Source organism: Macaca thibetana, chromosome 10 (genome assembly GCF_024542745.1).
Source record: "Macaca thibetana thibetana isolate TM-01 chromosome 10, ASM2454274v1, whole genome shotgun sequence".
NCBI classification, from domain to species: Eukaryota; Metazoa; Chordata; class Mammalia; order Primates; family Cercopithecidae; genus Macaca; species Macaca thibetana.
The window spans coordinates 71,958,501-71,978,735 of NC_065587.1; the positions used below are offsets into that span (position 1 = coordinate 71,958,501).

Sequence of the window (20,235 nt, forward strand, 5' to 3'; positions counted from 1 at the left end):
CCCCCGAGGTTTGCCCCTGTGCATTCCCGGCCCATCAGTAGACATGCAGAGCCCAGCCTGCTCCTGGGGCTCAGATGCATGACTCTAGCAGACAACTGCTTTACAGACAGGCTCACAAACTCCCAGTCTCACTGCCCGGGATCCACACAGGGACCACGCTGTTCCAAGGATACGGGGGTGAAAATCAGTTTTGTCACCAAAGAAGTTAACAAATTGGGTGCCGTTATAAAAGTAGCCTGCAGGTAGGGGTTCCAAGTGGCGTTTTACCTGTAGGAAAAAAGAGTCCTGTAATAATTATCTGACTACTTTCTATACTTCACTCACTCATTAAAAACAAACAAGTCTATTTCCCTAGCAAGACAGACTACTCTGCTATACAGAGGAGCTAGGAAGCTAACACCCCCAGCAACCCTCAAGCCCTGCCTGAGGTGGTGCCTCACCTCTCAGGTGAGGAGTTCTGGGAGGTCCTACTGGGATGAAGCTCCTATGGCACCCAGTGGTACTCATGTGTGAACACAGTCATTTTTTTTTTTTTTTGAGATGGAGTCTTGCTTTGTCACCCAGGTTGGAGTGCAGTGGCATGATCTTGGCTCACTGCAACCTCCATCTCCTGGATTCATGCAATTCTCCTGCCTCAGCCTCCCAAGTAGCTGGGATTACAGGCATGCGCCACCACGCCTGGCTAATTTTTGTATTTTTAGTAGAGACAGGGTTTCACCATATTGATCAGGCTGGTCTTGAACTCCTGACCTCAAGTGATCCCACCTCAGCCTCCCAAAGTGCTGGGATTACAGGCGTGAGCCACCGTGCCCGGCCATGAACACACTCTTTATTGGCTGGATCCCCCTCCCCTTTCATCCTCCTTTTTCCTATTTAGTGTCTCCTAGAATCACTTCCAAAATAAACTACCTGTACTTAACTCCTTGTTCATGGTTGGCTTCCAGGGCAACATACATTATAAGAACTACCTTATGCCCATGTTGTCCTCCCCAGGAGCATCCAGGGTTGTTCGGGCCTACAGGAGCTGTTCATGAAGGGGGCCTTCTCAAATCGAAAGCAGGGGCTCCTGGAGTCTCAGAATACTTTCCTGCCCCACCTGCTCATTACTGGGGCTGGTGACACAGTCCATCCTGGGGACCTAGACTCTATGTCCTTTTTAGCTTTTTGTCCCCAAACCCCTTAGGAAATGGCCCCAGTGGGCATGGCGACTGAGGCAGAGGCTGGGGGTCAGAGCCTGGAGGCTGGGAGGCTCATCAAGGGGGTCTCCAATCAGCCTCTTATCCTGGCCTCAGGTTCCACAACCTTCCTATGAGCAGCTTCTGGATCTAGACAGTTTTTGCCTGGGCTCTAGCTGGTTCATCTGTAACACAGGTCTTCAGCAGTTGCTTGAACAAGGTGCCAAGGCAGGGACTCTGGTCATTAGCTTCTCCCACAAGTACTGGCTCTACTCAACCTGATGCCCAGGTCACACCAGAGGTCTCTTTCACCCTTCTCACTGAAGCTACAAAGGCCAGAATTCTGTACCCAGCTTCTTTCTGTGGCCTGGGAGAAGCAAGACCTCCAGCATGTCCTAGAAATAGCTCCTCACTCAGAGAATCCAAAATACAGAGCTATGCAAGCCAAGGACAGCCCTGGGCCACTGAGGGGAGAAGCCAGGGCAAGGCACTCACGTGGATGCTCCTGATCTCCTGTTGCGTCAGCATCCCCCTGGTCTTCAAGGCTTTCCTCTGAGGCTTCTGCAGAGATGGGGAGTGGAGGGTCAGGTCCCAGCAGAACTCATGGAGTGCATGGGCAGGGGAGGGCTCTGGGCTCTATTACACGACTAAGATCCCAGCAGCGGGGAAAAGCATGTGCACTATGGCCTGGATATAATATTCTGCCTGTCTGCTCTTTGAGAAAACCACTTTCCCATCATACAGCCCTGTGAGCCAGCAGGGAACAAGCAGCAGAGGACAGCCCAGTGTTTTTTTTTTTTTTTTTTTTTTTTTTTTTGAGACGGAGTCTTGCTCTGTCACCCAGGCTGGAGTGCAGTGGCCGGATCTCAGCTCACTGCAAGCTCCTCCTCTCGGGTTCACGCCATTCTCCTGCCTCAGCCTCCCGAGTAGCTGGGACTACAGGCACCCGCCACTTCGCCCGGCTAGTTTTTTGTATTTTTTAGTAGAGACGGGGTTTCACCGTATTAGCCAGGATGGTCTCGATCTCCTGACCTCATGATCCGCCCGTCTCGGCCTCCCAAAGTGCTGGAATTACAGGCTTGAGCCACCACGCCCGGCCAAGCCCAGTGTTTTCATAAATGGGAATGGTCGTGCCTCTTTGTAGATTCTTATCCCTAAACCCTACCAATGAGAGGCAGACAAAGGGGCAGCCTGAGGTTCCATAGTCAAGAACCATTTAGAAGCTTATCCAAGTGAGGTAGCCCATGCCTCAGTATAAAGACAGGTCCCTAGTGAGCATCTACAGAAGACCCAGGCCCCAGCTCACTCTATTCCCAGAGTTCTAGGATGAACTAAACCCCTAACGCTGTGCTACAAGGCTTAGCACCCAAAGCTTGCAGAGAACCTGGCTCACAGAGCAAACAACATAGCAGGCCTGCCTGGAGTTTGCTCTGAGTGGCTTCTTTCCTCTCTCAAAGTGTCCCTGAAAGTGCTGGCTGGGCCAGGGAGGGGAAGCCCAGTGGGGAGGCATTAGGGAGGCAGTGGCGGGGCTTCTCAGGGCCAGCAGCAGCTCTGAGGTGTCTGGTCACATCTGTGTCAGGTCTGTCTGGGCTCTGGAAACCACCTGCTTAGCTGACTGCCGCAGCCAGTCCTTGATGCTGTCTTCCTTCAGGGAGCAGCCGATGAACACAAGGTAGCACTCCTGCTGCCCGCTGCTGTCTTGAGATATGCTTTTGGAGTCCGGTGGTGGTGTGGGTCCTTCCAAAACTGGCATGATGCTCAAGGAGTTGGCCAGTGTGTTATAGCAGACCTCCATGGTCCTCTCAGAGTCTGTAAGGAGAATATACATTAGTCCCTGAGAGCCTGCCTTGAAAGGATACAGCTATGCTAAGACTGTGACAATGCAGATGGTTGGGACAGATTCACGAGAAAATGCAGGAGAGAGAACTGACGTGACTGGTGGCAGCTTAGAAAGGATGGAGTAGGTGGGCACAGTGGCTCATGCTTGTGGTCCCAGCTACTCAGGAGGCTGAGGCAGGAGTACTTGAGCCCAGGAATTCAAGGCTGCAGTGAGCCGAGATTTTACCACTGTACTCCAGCCTGGGTAACAGAGGGAGACCCCATTTTTTTTTGTTTTCATTTGTTTTTTAAAAAGGAAAGGAAAGGATGGAGTAAGAGAGAGAGAGAGAGGAACAAAATACGTTTCTGGCTTGGCTGATCTGGGTGATCAGGTGGACACTATTATCTCAGAAGGGTAACACAAGAGGAAAAAAAGGTTTATAGGTGGGAGAAGAGGAAGAGTTTGACTCTGCACTTGTGGCATTTGAAAGTCTGTAAGACCCTGAGCGTGAGACATCCACACAGTCCCTGGTGGTTGCTGGAATAGCCATTATGGAAGAGGTTGTTGAGGAAAAGCAAAGAAACCCCCTTGGTAGAAGTCGGGGGCTCTCAGCAGAGGCCTTAAGAGGCCAAGGGAGGAGGGCACAGACAACAGTACAACAAAAAAATTAGCTGGGTGTGATGGTGTGTTCCTGTAGTCCCAGATACTTGGGAGGCTGGGGTGGGAAGATAGCTTGATCCCGGGAGATCAAGGCTGCAGTGACCTAGGATCGCACTAGTGCACTCCAGCCTGGGCAATAGAGCAAGACCCTGTGTCAAAAACAAAACAAAACAGACAAAAAACAGTACAGCACTGTTGCATGAAGGTCACACAGATGAGAATGGGAAAAAGTGTTACATGCTAAGGAGATGAGGACTAGGAGTGACTGGAGACCCAAGAAGTGGGCAAGGGCTCCCCAAAAAGCAGGATGAGAAAAGATCCAGAAAAAAGAGAGGTTAAATTTGAACAAAAAAAGAGTCAATAGCAGATCTAAATAAACAAGAGGCTGGGTGTGGTGGCTAATACCTTAATTCCAGCACTTTGGGAGGCCGAGGCAGGAAGATCACTTGAGCCCAGGAATTCAAGACATGGGCAACATAGGGAGACCTCATCTCCACAAAATAGAAAAAAAATCAGCCAGGCATGGTGGTTCACGCCTATAGTCCCACCTACTTGGGAGGCTGAGGTAGGATGATCGCTTGAGCCTGGGAGGTCAAGGCTGCAGTAAGCTGAGATCAAACCACTATACTCTGGCCTAGGTGACAAAGTGAGGCATTGTCTCAAAAAATAAAAAGAAAAAAAGAGAAAAAAATTATTTATTTATTTTATTGAGATGGAGTCTCACTCTGTCACCCAGGCTGGAGTGCAGTGGCGCAATCTCGGCTCACTGCAAGCTCCGCCTCCTGGGTTTAAGTGATTCTCCCACCTCAGCCTCCCGAGTGCAGCTGGGATTAAAGGCACATGCCACCATGCCTGGCTAATTTTTTTTTTTTTTTTTTGAGACAGAGTTTCGCTCTTGTTGCCCAAGCTGGAGTGCAGTGGCACAATCTCAGCTCACTACAACCTCCACCTCCCAGGTTCAAGTGATTCTTCTGTCTCACCCTCCCGAGTAGCTGGGATTACAGGTGCCCGCCACCACGTCCAGTTAATTTTGTATTTTTAGTAGAAATGGGGTTTCACCATGTTGGTCAGGCTGGTCTCAAACTGCTGGCCTCAAATGATCCGCCTGCTTTGGCCTCCCAAAGTGCTGGGATTACAGGTGTGAGCCACCGAGCCCGGCCTAATTTTTTTAATTTTTAGTAAAGATGGGGTTTCACCACATTGGCCAAGCTGGTCCCGAACTCCTGACCTCAAGTGATCCTCTCGCCTCAGCCTCCCAAAGTGCTGGGATTACAGGCTTGAGCCACTGCACCCAGCCAAAAAAGAAATAAAAATAAAGAAGAAAAGGAGGTGATGGGTGAGGGAAAAATAAAAATACCAAGACCTCTGAAGCAGCAGGGGCTGGCTGTTGGAGCCTGAGATCAGTGGGCTTCGGTATGGGGCTGAAGTTTCTGATTTGATCACATAAATTAAGCAAAAGCTATGAGTTAAGGACCCATGTAATTAAAGCTATGAGCTAAGGACCCATGTAATTCTCCCATCTGAACTATGATGGTTCTATGCTTGAAGCCCTCAGTGGTTCCCTACAGCAGACACTGATAGTTGCCTACCCCCCATATCGTCTCCCTCTTCTTCTGATACCAATTCCCCCATGGGTGATGGGTCCAGAAAGGCACAGCAATCCAATGAGATAAGTTGGCAGAGAAATTGGGAGGAGGCGCTGCACTGACAAAGGCACCCGCAGGAAGAGCCAGCCTCTCCTCACTGGCTGGATGCAGTGTCTGGTTTTGACACCCAGACCTACAGCACCACTTGGCAACCATAAGGGGCAGGAACCTGAAAGATAAGCTGACACACCAAGCATGGGAGGACATGAAGACACACAACACCTGGGTCCTCAGTGGCCTTGCTCTGCTGCTTGAGCGCCTCACTTGTTATACAGCCAACATCTGCTAGCTGAGTGGGGGTTCTCTGTGATAACAGCTGAAGACACCCTAACAGACTCACTTCCTCTCTCCCTACTCCCAGGCTCCAGTCACAGTAAATGCTTTTTGGTTCCTAAAATGTGTCTTTTCTGCCTCTGGATTATAGCAAATGCTATTTCTTTCCCCTGGAATACTGTACCCTTCCTCAACATTGAGTTGACTGACCCCTACTTGTTCTGAGGCCTTCTCTGACGCCCACTCCAGGACAGACTATCAGATGCAAGGGCTCCAGAGGTCTATGACTGATCCTCAGGCCTACTTGTCAGAAGAGAGGAGAAGGCAAACGGAAGCTCAAAGACTTTGGTCAGAAATAGATCTGGAGCTGTAGAGCTCAGCATTTGGACAGCTCCTGGCTTTAGGTCTAGAAGAGGCCATGACTGGCTCAAGAGGTGTGGAGTGTAAGGCTCTGGACAAGAAAGTCAAAAAGCTGTGAGAAGAGCCCTTGAGCAGGTCATCCAAGAGAGGAGGGCAAACCTCTGCTATGGAACAGGAGAACCTAGACTAAGTAGGCCCTCGGGGGAGAGGGGTGATGGACAAGCCTAATGGCGTGAAGGCCCAGGGCGCAGAAGGTTTCTGAGAGTCTGAATGGCATCAGTGGTCTGCAGAGCACCAGCAGAGGCTCTAAACTCACATCATGAGATGCAAGCACTCCATGGTATAGAGCTCCCAAATCCCAGCCCCTGGTTACCTGAAAACTTCACTTTGCCCAGAATGTGGTAGATGTTTCCAGAGAAGGGACTTGGCTTGATGGAGGACTGAATTGCTGGTGGAGGAAGAGGACAGAGATGTCACCCACATGGAGGCACAGGCCAAATTCAGGATAGCACAGCTGGGAGTTTTAGGGACTGGGGAGGGACCATACACCAGGGTCTAGGGTTCACAGGTTCTACCCGCCATACCCTGTTGCTCCCTTGTGGCTCTGCCACTCTTCCCAGGGGAGGGAAAACCCTTTCACTGGAGTGGAAACCAAATTGTGTGGCCACCCACAATCCTCAAATCCCTCTGTCTGCTTTTGGTTTCAAAAGGTAAGAAGAGACACAGCACACAGAATACTGAAGTGGTACCAGGAGGTAGAATTAACTCTGGGGTACCCTTTTTCCAGGGTCTGGGACATCCCAGTCAAGGCTTACCTTTACATTTGGCCATAAAGCGAGTCTTCTCCAAGGGACGACCAAACCATACGCAGATCTGAACCATTAGGGGATAGACTGATCCAGCATTCAATTTACCTTCATACCTTAAAAGGTTTAAAAAATTGTAAGCACAAATAATTTGGGTTTTGAGTATTATTATATGCTACTTTGAGATGAACTACATACCCCTATCCTATAATATTTGAATTCTCCCTTACTTGTAAGACATTTTGCACACAGAAACTTGTTTAAATATGTATATGCCTCTTTCACTTTGAGATTGGGAAGCATGACTGCCCAGTTAAATCAGGAGCTTTCTGAGGATGAAGGTTTTACATAACCTTAGACTAGCAGTTTCTTGATGTCCTGTGTGCCTCTGAAGCCTCCCAGTCCCCATCTGAGTTTGGGGGTCCTTTCTGGTACAGTGGGGGGCTCTTGCTCAGGATGCCCTCCCATTTCTTTCTTTTTTTTTTTTTTTGAGACAAGGTCTCCCTCTGTTGCCCAGGCTGGAGTGCAGTGGTGCAATCTTGGCTCCCTACAATCTCCGCCTCCTGGGTTCAAGTGATTCTCCTGCCTCAGCCTCCTGAGTAGGTGGGATCACAGGCGTGTGCGCCACCACACCCAGTTAAGTTTTGTATTGTTTGTAGAGATGAGGTTTCGCCATGTTGGCCAGGCTGGTCTGAACTCCTGGCCTCGAGTGATCCGCCCTCCTCAACTTCCCAAAGTACTAGGATTACAGGTGTAAGCCACCGCAACCGGCCTTGCTCCCATTGCTTTTTTTTTTTTTTTTTGGTGACAGAATCTCGCTCTGTCACCCAGGCTGGAGTACAGTGGCACAATCTCGGCTCACTGCAAGCTCGCCTCCCAGTTTCATGCCATTCTCCTGCCTCAGTCTCCCGAGTAGCTGGGACTACAGGCGCCCGCCACCATGCCCAGCTATTTTATTTTATTTTATTTTTGTATTTTTAATAGAGACAGGGTTTCACCATGTTAGCCAGGATGGTCGCGATCTCCTGACCTTGTGATCTGCCTGCCTTGGCCTCCCAAAGTGCTGGGATTACAGTTGTTAGCTACCGCGCCCAGCCGCTCCCATTTCTTTAGGGGCTCCAACTATGCCCTGCCATTTTGTTGCAGGCAGCATAACAGGTTGTACATATAGATGTGTACACCTGTCAGAGAAGGAACTGGGGCATCTCTGCCCTATTTTCTTTGAGACAGGGTCTTGCTCTGCTGCTCACGCTGGAGTGCAGTGTTGTGATCATAGCTCATTATAGTCTTGACATCTCAGACTCAAGTGATCCTCCACCTCAGCTTCTTGAGTAGCTGCTACCACACATGCCACCATGCCCAACTAATTTTTATTTTCTATTAGAGACAAAGTCTCACTATGCTGCCCAGGCTGGTCTTGAACTCCTGGCCTCAAGTGATCCTCCCTCCACAGCCTCCCAAGGTGCTGGGATTATAGCCATGAGTCACTGTGCCTAGCCTGCTTCCTTCATTTTAATTAGTTAATTAATTTAATTTTATTTTTTTGACATGTGTCTTGCTCTGTCACCCAGGCTGGAGTACAGTGGTGCAAACCCAACTCACTGCAACCTCCACCTCCCATGTTCAAGCAATTCTCCACCTCAGCCTCCCGAGTAGCTGGGATTACAGGTGCCCGCTGCCACACGCGGCTAATTCTTTTATTTTTAATAGAGATGGGGTTTCACCATGTTGGCCAGGCTGGTCTTGAACTCCTGACCTTGTGATCCACCCACCTTGGCTTCCCAAAGTGCTGGGATTACAGGCGTGAGCCACCGCACCTGCCTGTTTCCTTTATTTTCAAACAGCACTGCAATTTTGAATTTTAAATTGTCGAAAGTATCTTATTCTTTGTAATTTCTTTAAAGTACGGTGGTAGTCATAAAATTTTTGCAAGACTGACCTGTCTTCTCCCCACCCAAACAAGTCATTTTGGAGACTGGGGGTTTCTCTGGCCTCTGGCTTCTGTGGTACCTGAATCCTTAGAGGAATTTACAAGGGCCAAGGGAAGGCAGCAAGGTTTCTGCCCAAACTAGAAACAGGCTGTTCTACCAGAAAAGGTGAGAGCAGGGTGGATGGGAACAGAGAAAGATGTGGGAGGGAAGTGGCAGAGAATGTGTGCACAGCACAGAGCGGAGCACATCCTGGAACTAAAGTCCATTCACCCTGAGGTGGTGGCTCTGACCCAAGTGGGAGGGGAGTAATATATAGATATGAGTAGGAGACTGATGACTTGCCATCTTGTTAAAGATGAAATTATCTGATTTCTAGAAATGGACTTAGGAGGGGAGGCCTGAAAGAGAATTTTGGGGTCCTTCTATCTCTGATTCTCTATAAGGACTGATCTTCCTGATGAGGAAAAGGTTTTAAACTCTAGAATCACATTCTTTTTTTTTTTTTGAGACAGACTTTTGTTCTTGTTGCCCAGGCTGGAGTGCAGTGGCGCGATCTCGTCTCACTGCAAGCTCCACCTCCTGGGTTCACGCCATTCTCCTGCCTCAGCCTCCTGAGTAGCTGGAACTACAGGTGCCCGCCACCATGCCCGGCTAACTTTTGTATTTTTAGTAGAGATGGGGTTTCACCGTGTTGGCCAGGCTGGTCTCGAACCCCTGACCTCATGGTCCACCTGCCTTGGCCTCCGTAAGTGCTGGGATTACAAGTGTGAGCCACTGCGCCCGGCCAGATTCAGTCTTCTAATGGGCCTCTCTTACCCTATTCTCTCCTGCATTAGCCTGCCTTCAGGTGTCTGGGCCCTGAGCTAGGTTTTTGTGCATGAGTCAGTAAGGACTGGAGAACAGTGCTTCTCTAGGCACCTGGTGGTGATTACAGGAGCTCAGAACCCAGAGGTTCAGGCAGCAAGGGAGTCAGTGGCTGTAGCCATTGGAAAGAAGGTTCCCCCTAGAAGCTCCATTTGTTTATTTTTAGCTAAGATATCATTACCTTGTTCAGGCATAAGGAATGACCCACTTACTCACTGTTTAAAGTATGACGTGACTCAAATCAGAGGTTCCTTCTAAGAATATGCCTGAAAACCTTCAATTTTACATACTGACCCTCTGGGATTTTTTTGGTTTTGTTTTTTACAGCACAGTAGATCATTTTTTATTTTATTTTATTTTATTTTATTTTTTGAGATGGAGTCTCGCTCTGTTGCCCAGGCTGGAGTGTAGTGGCGCGATCTCGGCTCACTGCAAGCTCCGCCTCCCAGGTTCATGCCATTCTTCTGCCTCAGCCTCCTGAGTAGCTGGGACTACAGGCTCCTGCCACCATGCCTGGTTAATGTTTTGTATTTTTAGTAGAGACGGGGTTTCACCATGTTAACCAGGATGGTCTCGATCTTCTGACCTCGTGATCTGCCCGCCTCGGCCTCCCAAAGTACTGGGATTACAGGTGTGAGCCACCATGCCTGGCCAGATCATTTTTTGTTAGGGAAAAAGTTGGTGGTGTAAGGGGTGGTATGGAGGATGTAGAGAGCTGCTTGGGAAAAGTGAGTAAGAATAACAAAGATAATCCAATTAAACATGAGAGATTAATTCTGGCCAAGCTTTAACAATGGTCTTCCCCTAAACTCAACATAGCAGAAACAAATTGTCCATTCTATACAGGAATAAGTGTAGCACGATGCCTAAGAGAAAAAGCACTGAGCCATTCAACCTGGGTTTGAAATCCAGTTCTTTCATTTACTAGCTGTAAATTGTCAAGTCATTAACTCTTTGCTGCCCTGGTACCTTATCTGTAAAATGATAAAATAATGGAATCCACCTCACAGGATTGGTGTAAATGAGACAACACAAACAAGGCCCTCACAACAGCACTATTCAACAGAGCTTTCTGGGGTAATGGAAATGTTCTAGATCTGCACTACTGGACACGGTAGTTGCTAGCCACAGGAAGCTATGGAGCACTTGAAATGTGGCTATGTGGCTGAAAGACTGAATTATAAATTTTGATTTTTATTAATTTACATTTCATTAAATAGCCATGTGGCTAGGAGCTGCCATGTAGAGAGTGGAGTCTTAGAACAACAGCTAGCACACACAGTAAATGCTTCAGTGTGTTTGTATTAGTATGATTACAGTAACTATGCACATTCTCTCCTTTGTCCTCTTCTTCTCTGGAGAGGTCCACAGGCTGTGCAGCATCCTACAGAGAACATTCCCTGGGCCATATGAGCAGGGAACCCAGGAGATGGGAACCCTACAGGACTGACGGTATTGCCAGAAGCGAGTCTCACCTGGGAAAGTTATAGCTCCTTGGTTCTGTGCCAGCCACTTTGCCCTCAGTAGGTGCTGGAGGAACACAGGGCACAGTGGTGCTTGTTGCCTACAGGATGACTCCCTAAATTGAAATATCTGAGAAGGCTCCCAGTTTGGAGCCTAAGAGGTGAAGCACTGGGCTCCTGGCAAGGCCAGTAGCTGCTGGACATGCGGGCCGTGCCAGCTGCCATGTGTCATCCTTGCAGAGCACATCTGGTATTTTCACCTTCTCCCTTTTTTTTTCTATAAATAAATAAATCATTGGGTTTACAAAAAAATCTTAGTTATTTTTCAATGATGATACTTACCAGCCAGGATACATTAAATATCGAGATCGCAGCATCTCAGGACTTGAAAAACTATTTTCTGAGAGAATCAGCTCAATGTCTTCATTCCTTTGAAAACACACAGAAAAGACCTAGATTAATTAGGACTGTCAATTTTTTATTTTTATTTTTTCTTGAGACGGAGTCTCGTTCTGTCACCAGGCTGGAGTGCAGTGGTGCAATCTTGGCTCATTGCAACCTCCGCCTCCCGGGTTCAAGTGATTCTCCTGCCTCAGCCTCCTGAGTAGCAGGGACTCCAGGCGTATGCCACCATACCCAGGTAATTTTTGTACTTTTAGTAGGGATGGGGTTTCACCACGTTCGCCAGGATGGTCTCGATCTCCTGACCTCATGATCTGCCTGCCTCAGCCTCCCAAAGTGTTGGGATTACAGGCGTGAGCCACTGTACTGGGCCAGGACTGTCAATCTTAACCTGCACATTTTGTTTCTTCTTCATGTTCCCTAAACATATACAAGCATTTTTTTTTTTTTTTCTGGCAAACCAAATGAAAACTAGTTGTACTCATCATGATATTTTACCCCTAAATACTTCAGTATGCATCTCCCAAGAACAAGGACATTCTCTTACAGAACTACAGTATCATGATCACATGCAAGGAATTTACTGGCTCCCAACAATCACCTGGGAGCTTGTTAGAAATGCAGAGCCTCAGGCCCCAGCCCAGATGTACTGAACCAGAAACTAATTTTCAATAAGATCTCCACTAGAGATGCATACGCACAACGAAGTTGGAGAAGCACGAACATACATCCACTTTCAAATTTCCCCTTTTTGGTTGGGGAGGGTCCACTATCCAATCAAGAATCATTCACTAGGCCGGGAGAGATGGCTCACGTCTGTAATCCCAGAATTTTGGGAGGCTGAGGCAGGTGGATCACCTGGAGTCAGGAGTTCGAGACCAGCCTGGCCAACATGGCAAAACCCCATCTCTGCTAAAAAAATACAAAAATTAGCTGGGCATGGTGGCATGTGTCTGTTATTACTTTGATATACAGATACATTCTTTTTTTTTTTTTTTTAATTTTGAGACAGAGTTTTGCTCTTGTTGCCCAGGCTGGAGTGAAATGGCATGATCTCATCTCACTGCAACCTCCGCCTCCTGAGTTCAAGCGATTCTCCTGCCTCGGCCTCCCAAGTAGCTGGGACTTCAGGCACCCACCACCATGCCCAGCTAATTTTTGTATTTTTAGTAGAGATGGGGTTTCACCATGTTGGCCAGGCTGGTCTCGAACTCCTGACCCCAGGTGATCCACCTGCCTCGCCCTCCCAAAGTGTTGGGATTACAGGCGTGAGCTACTGCGCCCGGCCTAAATTTATAATCTTTATTCTCCTTTAATCTGAACAGCTCCTCTATCTTTTGGTTTGTTTGATTCTCATGGTGTTGATATTTAAGAGTACATGTCAGAGCTTTTGTGTCCCACACTTGGATTTGTCTGTTTCTAGTTCTCGTAATTAGATTCAGGTTATGCATTTTTGGAGATTAATACCCAGGTGGTATTGCATCACATCAAGGAGGTACAGGGTATCAGTTTGTCCCGTTACTGGTCTCATGGAGTTTCATCGTTTGGTCAACATAGGTATACCAGAATTTTTCCACTGTAAGGTATTTTTCCCCCTTTGTAAGGAGTCAGTAGTCTATGGAGTGATACTTTACACAGTACAGGACTAGTAATATTTTTTTTCTTCAACAGTCTTTCACCTAGTGCTTTTAGTATTCATCGATGGTTCCCTAAATCAAATACTGTATTAGACTGAAGGTTACAAAATGATTATTTTCTAGTTCTTTTTTTTTTTTTGAGATGGAATCTCGCTCATCGCCCAGGCTGGAATGCAGTGGCGTGGTCTCGGCTCACTGCAAGCTCTGCCTCCCGGGTTCACGCCATTCTTCTACCTCAGCCTCCTGAGTAGCTGGGACTACAGGTGCCCGCCACCACACCCAGCTAATTTTTTGTATTTTTAGTAGAGACAGGGTTTCACCGTGTTAGCAAGGATGGTCTCGATCTCCTGACCTTGGGATCTGTCCACCTCGGCCTACCAAAGTGTTGGGATTACAGGCGTGAGCCACTGCGCCCGGCTGATTATTTTCTAGTTCTATCAAACCTTATTTACATGGTATTCTTCTATAAAGGGCTTTGCTATCCTGTCCCCTTCCACTTTCTTTTTGTTTTTGAGATGGAGTTTCGCTCGTTACCTAGGCTTGAGTGCAATGGCATGACCTCGGCTCACTGCGAGCTCTGCTTCCTGGGTTCAAGCGCTTCTCCTGCCTCAGCCTCCTGAGTAGCTGGGATTACTGGTATGAGCAACCATGCCCGGCTAATTTTGTATTTTTTTTTTTTTTGAGACGGAGTCTCGCTCTGTCGCCTGGGCTGGAGTGCAGTGGCGCGATCTCGGCTCACTGCAAGCTCCGCCTCCCGGGTTCCCGCCATTCTCCTGCCTCAGCCTCCCGAGTAGCTGGGGCTATAGGCGCCGCCACCTTGCCCGGCTAATTTTTTTGTATTTTTTTAGTAGAGACGGGGTTTCACCGTGTTAGCCAGGATGGTCTCGATCTCCTGACCTCATGATCCACCCGTCTCGGCCTCCCAAAGTGCTGGGATTACAGGCTTGAGCCACCGCGCCCGGCCATAATTTTGTATTTTTAATAGAGACGGGGTTTCACCATATTGGTCAAGCTGGTTTCGAACTCCTGACCTCAGGTGATCCACCCGCCTCGGCCTCCCAAAGTGCTGGGATTACAGGTGTGAGCCACCGTGCCTGGCCCCTGCTTCATTTTTGAGGATCACTGTGGACACACATTTTATTCCATATGTTATAATCCATAGTTCCAGTATTATCATGCTTCTTTCTTATCCCCAAATTGTCCCAAATTAGACTAGCAGGAACTTCTTAAGCTACTTCCCATATCCTTTTGACATATTTCCACTAATCTTTGAGTACTTCCTTGCTTTATTGGCATAAAATGGACCATGCCTACCTTGTACTTTCCTTGACCTGGCATGCAGTCAGCTAATTCTCCAAGGAGTCCTGATACCTTGCAGTGGGGACTGGTACTTAGAAACCGAGATACAGAGGTAAGGGTATTTGCTGCAACTGTGGTATTACTATTCTGGTCCCTTTCAAAGGAAAGTGGTAGGAAATACACATTTTTAAAAATAATGAATTTATATTGAATCTCCAATTCAAATCAACATTTGATCTTTGGCAGGCCGAAGTGGGTGGATCACTTGAGGTCAGGAGTTCAACACCAGCCTGGCCAACATGGTGAAACCCTGTCACTACTAAAAATAGAAAAATTACCCAGGTATGGTGGCGTGCACTTGTAATCTCCGCTACCAGGGAAGCTGGGGCAGGAGAATAGCTTGAATCCAAGAGATGGAGGTTGCAGTGAGCTGAGATTGTGCCACTGCACTCCAGCATGGGTGACAGAGCAAGACTGTGTCTAAATAAAATAAAATAAATATTTGAAGGGTTTTTCTTCATCTTCCCCATTTCATATTCATAATCTCCTCTCTTCAATCAGTGATGTTGTTTAGAACCAGGGTTCCAGCGGAGGATTATGTTCAAAAGTTACTTGAATTAAATACTTTTTTTGGTGTGGTTATTACTTTGATAGACACATAGATTTATTTACTTTAATTAATTGATTATGTTAATTTTGAGATGGAGTTTCATTCTTGTTGCCCAGGCTGGAGTGCAATGGTGTGATCTTGGCTTACTGCAACCTCCACCTCCCAGGTTCAATAAATTCTCCTGCCTCAGCCTCCTGAGCAGCTGGAATTACAGGTGCCCGGAGCACACCTGGCCAATTTTTTGTATTTTTAGCAGAGACGGGGTTTCGCCATGTTGGCCAGCTGGTCTCAAACTCCTGACCTCAGGTGTCCTTTTACACACACCTGACATATGGACATTGTTGCACATATACATATAGGCTTTTTTTGGTTTTTTTTTTTTTTGAGACTGAGTCTCACTCTGTCACCAGGCTGAAGTGCAGTGGCGTGATCTCAGCTCACTGCTGCAACCTCCAACTCCATGGTTCAAGCGATTCTCCTGCCTCAGCTTCCTGAGTAGCTGGGATTACAGGCACGCACCACCACGCCCAGCTAATTTTTGTATTTTTTTTTTTTTAGTAGAGACAGGGTTTCATCATGTTGGCCAGGATGGTCGATCTCCCGACTTTGTGATCTGCCTGCCTCAGCTTCCCAAAGTGCTGGGATTACAGGCGTGAGCCACCGCACCCAGCCTAGATTCACTTTTTTTGGTTTGTATTTAATTTTGTTTTTTCCCTCCTTGATTTAATTTTTGAATACATAAAATATCTACATAGTTCAAAAGTCAAAACTATATAAAAAAGTATATAACCTTTTATCCGAATTGAGCAAACAAAACGGCTACATAACCAGGTGTTTTCTCCTTGTATATGTGTGTACACATACAAACTAATTCTATTTTTAGTTTGTAATTTGAACCCAAGTCCATGAAGTAGAGATAATATCTCTATGTTACCTTTTTTTTTCTTTTGAGACAGAGTCTTGCTCTGTTGCCCAGGCTGGCTGGAGTGCAGTGGCGCCATCTTGGCCCACTGCAAGCTCCCTGCCTCCCGGGTTCATGCCATTCTCTTGCCTCAGCCTCCCAAGTAGCTGGGACTACAGATGACCGCCACCACGGCTGGCTAATTTTTATATTTTTAAAAATAGAGACAGGGTTCCACTGTGCTAGCCAGGATGGTCTCCATCTCCTGACCTCATGATCCGCCTGCCTCGGCCTCCCAAAGTGCTGGGATTACAGGCGTGAGCCACTGCACCCGGCCGCTTTTTTTTTTTTGAGACAGAGTCTCGCTTAGTCGCCCAGGCTGGAGTGCAATGGCGCGATCTCGGCTCACTGCAAGCTCCGCCTCCCGGGTTCACGCCATTCTCCTGCCTCAGCCTCCCGAGTAGCTGGGACTACAGGTGCCCGCCGCCTCGCCCGGCTAATTTTTTGCATTTTTAGTAGAGACGGGGTTTCACCGTGTTAGCCAGGATGGTCTCGATCTCCTGACCTCGTGATCCGCCCGCCTCGGCCTCCCAAAGTGCTGGGATTACAGGCGTGAGCCACCGCGCCCGGCCGCTTTTTTTTTTTTTTTTTTAAGAGACAAAGTCTCACTACTTCTTCCAGGCTGGAGTGCAATGGTGTGATCATGGCTCACTGTAACCCTGAACTCCTGGGCTCAGGCAATCCTCCCGCCCAGCCTCCCGAGTAGTTGAGACTAGAGACTTGCTGGCTTTTTTTTTAAAAAACTGTTTTGGTAGAGACAGGGTGTCCCTATTTTACCCAGGCTGGTCTTGAACTCCTACAAGCAGTTTTGGGCTCCCTAAGTGCTGGGATTACAGGTTGAGCCACCGCATCCGACCTTTCTCTACGTTCTCTATACCATTTCTCAAACACTTCAATACAAGGACGTTAAGAGAATCTTGGCTACCATCCTTCAATGGAAGAGAATGTGAATATATCAGAACAAAATGCCTCAAAATGGTACACAATGGAGTCTTCTTGCCAATTTTTTTTTTTTCTTTTTTGAGATGGAGTCTCGCTCTGTCGCCCAGGCTGGAGTGCAGTGGCGCAATCTCAGCTCACTGCAAGTTCCGCCTCCTGGGTTCACGCCATTCTCCTGCCTCAGCCTCCTGAGTAGCTGGGACTACAGGCGCCCGCCACCCCGCCCAGCTAGTTTTTTGTATTTTTTTAGTAGAGACGGGGTTTCACCGCGTTAGCCAGGATGGTTCTTGGCAATTTTTATAGAGCATCAAAAGCACTTCGAAAACTTTTTTTTTCCCCCAATATATTGTTTCTTTTTTGAGATGGGTTATCACTATATTGTTCAGGCTGGTCTCAAACTCCTGACTCAAGATCCTCCCACCTCAGCCACCCAAAATGCTGAGATGACAGGTATGAGCCATTGTGCCCAGCCTGCCTTTTTTTTTTTTTTTTTAAGAGATGGGGTCTTGCTCTGTCTCTCAGGCTGTGGAATGCAGTGACACAATCATAGCTCACTGCAGCCTCCAAATCCTGGACTCAAGTGATCCCCTCTCCTCAGCCTCCTGAGCAGCTGGGACTATAGGTGCGTACCACCATACCTGGTTAAAAAACTGACTTCTCCAAATGTTTAGGTCTTAGATACAGTAGAAAGACTCTGGGCCACAGACGGAGTGCTGTATCTGAGAAAGCAACTGGTCTTGCAGAGTGAATGTACAGATTACCTGGTGACAATCCCATTTTCTGCAAGAATGAAGGCTGCGGCAGGATTGGCAGCCCTGATGAGGCTCTGCAGCTGAACAAGGAGAGGGTGCCGCTGCTCCGTGGTGTGACTGGTGAATACCACGTTACTCACCAGGCCTGTGAATAAAACCAAGGACAGTTTAGCCTTCACAGTCCTGGTTAGGGGTGAGGACTCACACAAACGTGGACCCTTGCTCCATCCCCTAATCATGCCTTCCAGTAGTCTCCTGATGGAGACAACCCTTACATCCCAACACCAACATACACAGCTATCATTCTCTTCCTGCTTCCCAGCACTGCCACCTCTTGGAATGCATAGTTCCAAGTCTGTAGCTGCCTTACTTTCTAACCTCCTAACTTCCTCTATCGGTTTTTTTTTTTTTTTAAAAGACGGTGTCTCACTCTGCCGCCCAGGCTGGAGTGCAGTGGTGTGATCTCAGCTCACTGCAACCTCTGCCTCCAGGGTTCAAGCAATTCTTCTGCTTTAGCCTCTTGAGTAGCTGGGATTACAGGCACCCGCCACTATGCCTGGCTAGTTTTTGTATTTTTAGTCGAGATGGGGTTTCACCACGTTGGCCAGGCTGCTCTCGAACTCCTGACCTCAGGTGATCAGCCCACCTTGGCCTCCCAAAGTGTTGGGAATACAGGCGTGAGCCACCACGTCCGGCCTCCTCTATTATTTTAATTCTGATATCTGGCTGATACTTGGAGTTCTTAGTCAAAGGGCCTTTCCACATCCCCTGTATTTAGCATCATCAGGAACTGGTGCCATTTACCTTCACCAGTTCAGAATATAGTTATCGAAAACTCACCATATATTAGGGCTATTCATTATATCCTCAAAGAGTGCACAGCCAAGACACTGTGCACAGGGAGTCACATGATTCCAAGATAAATGCTAAGAGATTTTACATGGTAACGTGGTAAGAAAGTGTGGCCCATGTAACAAGAGGTTGCAGGGTGGGCCATGATCACTCCCAACCAACCTTTTGGTGAAAATACAGAAGTAAAATTCACAGGACCAGAGAATTTGGAAATCAGGAAACGTACCACACTTCACCACTCCAAGATAATTATGATACCCCTTCCATATTCATTCCTATTTTAACACAGTTATAATCAGAGTGTATATATAAGATCTTTTATTTTGCATTTTTGTTATTCAATAATTTTTATTTACTTTTTTTTTTGTTTTTGAGATTGAGTTTAGCTCTTGTTGCCCAGGTTGGAGTGCAATGTTGCAATCTCAGCTCACCACAATCTCCACCTCCTGGGTTCAAGCAATTCTCCTGCCTCAGCCTCCCAAGTAGCTGGGATTACTGGTGCACGCCACCATGCTCAACTTATTTTGTATTTTTAGTAGAGATGGGGTTTCTCCATGTTGGTCAGGCTGGTCTTGAACTCCAGACCTCGTGATCCGCCCACCTCGGCCACCCAAAGTGCTGGGATTACAGGTGTAAGCCACCGTGCCCAGCAGTACTTCTTAATATTGTAGAAAATTTCAAACACATACACAACTAGAAAAGTAGCAGAATGAACTCCCATCACCTGGTTTCAGGAACTACTAACACTCAGCTAATCGCATTTCATCTACACTCCACCCAGCTCATCCCCAGCTCCCTTGCTGTATGATTTTGAAGTCAATCCCAGACATTCAATTATTTCAAACAAAAATACTTCAACATGTATTTCCATAATATAAGAACTCTAAAAATATTAACAATGAACTCCTTAATATAAAAAAATCCAGGCCGGGTACGGTGGCTCAAGCGTGTAATCCCAGCACTTTGGGAGGCCGAGACGGGTGGATCACGAGGTCAGGAGATCGAGACCATCCTGGCTAACACAGTGAAACCCCGTCTCTACTAAAAAATACAAAAACCTAGCCGGGCGAGGTGGCGGGCGCCTGTAGTCCCAGCTGCTCGGGAGGCTGAGGCAGGAGAATGGCGTAAACCCGGGAGGCGGAACTTGCAGTGAGCTGAGATCCGGCCACTGCACTCCAGCCTGGGCGACAGAGCGAGACTTCGTCTCAAAAAAAAAAAAAAAAAAAAAAAAAAAAAAAAATCCAGTCTGTGTTCAAATTTCTCTGTCTTATAAATGTTTTCTTACAGTTAATAATTTTTGAATTAGGAACCAAAGGAAGTCTACATATTAAATATTTGTGTGTTTTTGTTTTCTTTGTGGGACAGTGTATTGCTCTGTCGCCCAGGCTACAGTACAGTAGCCTAAATGTGGCTCACTGAAGCCTTGACCTCCTGGGCTCAAGCAATCCTTCTGCCTCAGCCTCCTGTGTAGCTGGGACCACAGGAGCGTGAGCCACCATGCTTGGCTAATTTTTTGATTTTTTTTTAGACACGGGGTCTCATTTTGTTGCCTAGGCTGGTCTCAAACTCCTGGGCTCAAGTGACCCTCACACCTTGGCCTCCTCTAAAGTGCTGGGATTACCGGCGGGTGTGAGCCAGTGCACCCAGCTTCATTAGCAATTTTAGTTCCTCTAGTGGTCACTTTTATATCTTTAAAGAATATAGTTAACCCTTTATAATTTGATTTAATAGCTTTAAACTTTATTAATCTCCCATTCTGAAAGATGTAAAGAGTATCTCTCCTCTG

At 47.4% G+C, this 20,235-nt stretch overlaps 1 protein-coding gene across 6 annotated transcripts in view; it reads right to left on the reverse strand.

Annotated features, from left to right (window-relative positions):
• Positions 1-20,235, reverse strand: part of DNAAF9 (dynein axonemal assembly factor 9) — a 164,623-nt gene that overhangs the window by 4,242 nt on the left and 140,146 nt on the right. For 5 of the 6 annotated variants that reach the window (XM_050745657.1, XM_050745655.1, XM_050745654.1 and 2 more), the window contains 7 exons: positions 17,607-17,742; positions 11,340-11,426; positions 6,749-6,855; positions 6,307-6,381; positions 2,779-2,984; positions 1,671-1,736; positions 174-267 (listed from right to left, as the gene is read on the reverse strand). In XM_050745657.1, the coding sequence (XP_050601614.1) occupies positions 174-267; positions 1,671-1,736; positions 2,779-2,984; positions 6,307-6,381; positions 6,749-6,855; positions 11,340-11,426; positions 17,607-17,742 (771 nt within the window). The remainder of the gene's footprint in view (positions 1-173; positions 268-1,670; positions 1,737-2,778; positions 2,985-6,306; positions 6,382-6,748; positions 6,856-11,339; positions 11,427-17,606; positions 17,743-20,235) is intronic. The other variant, XM_050745656.1, reaches the window with a different exon arrangement.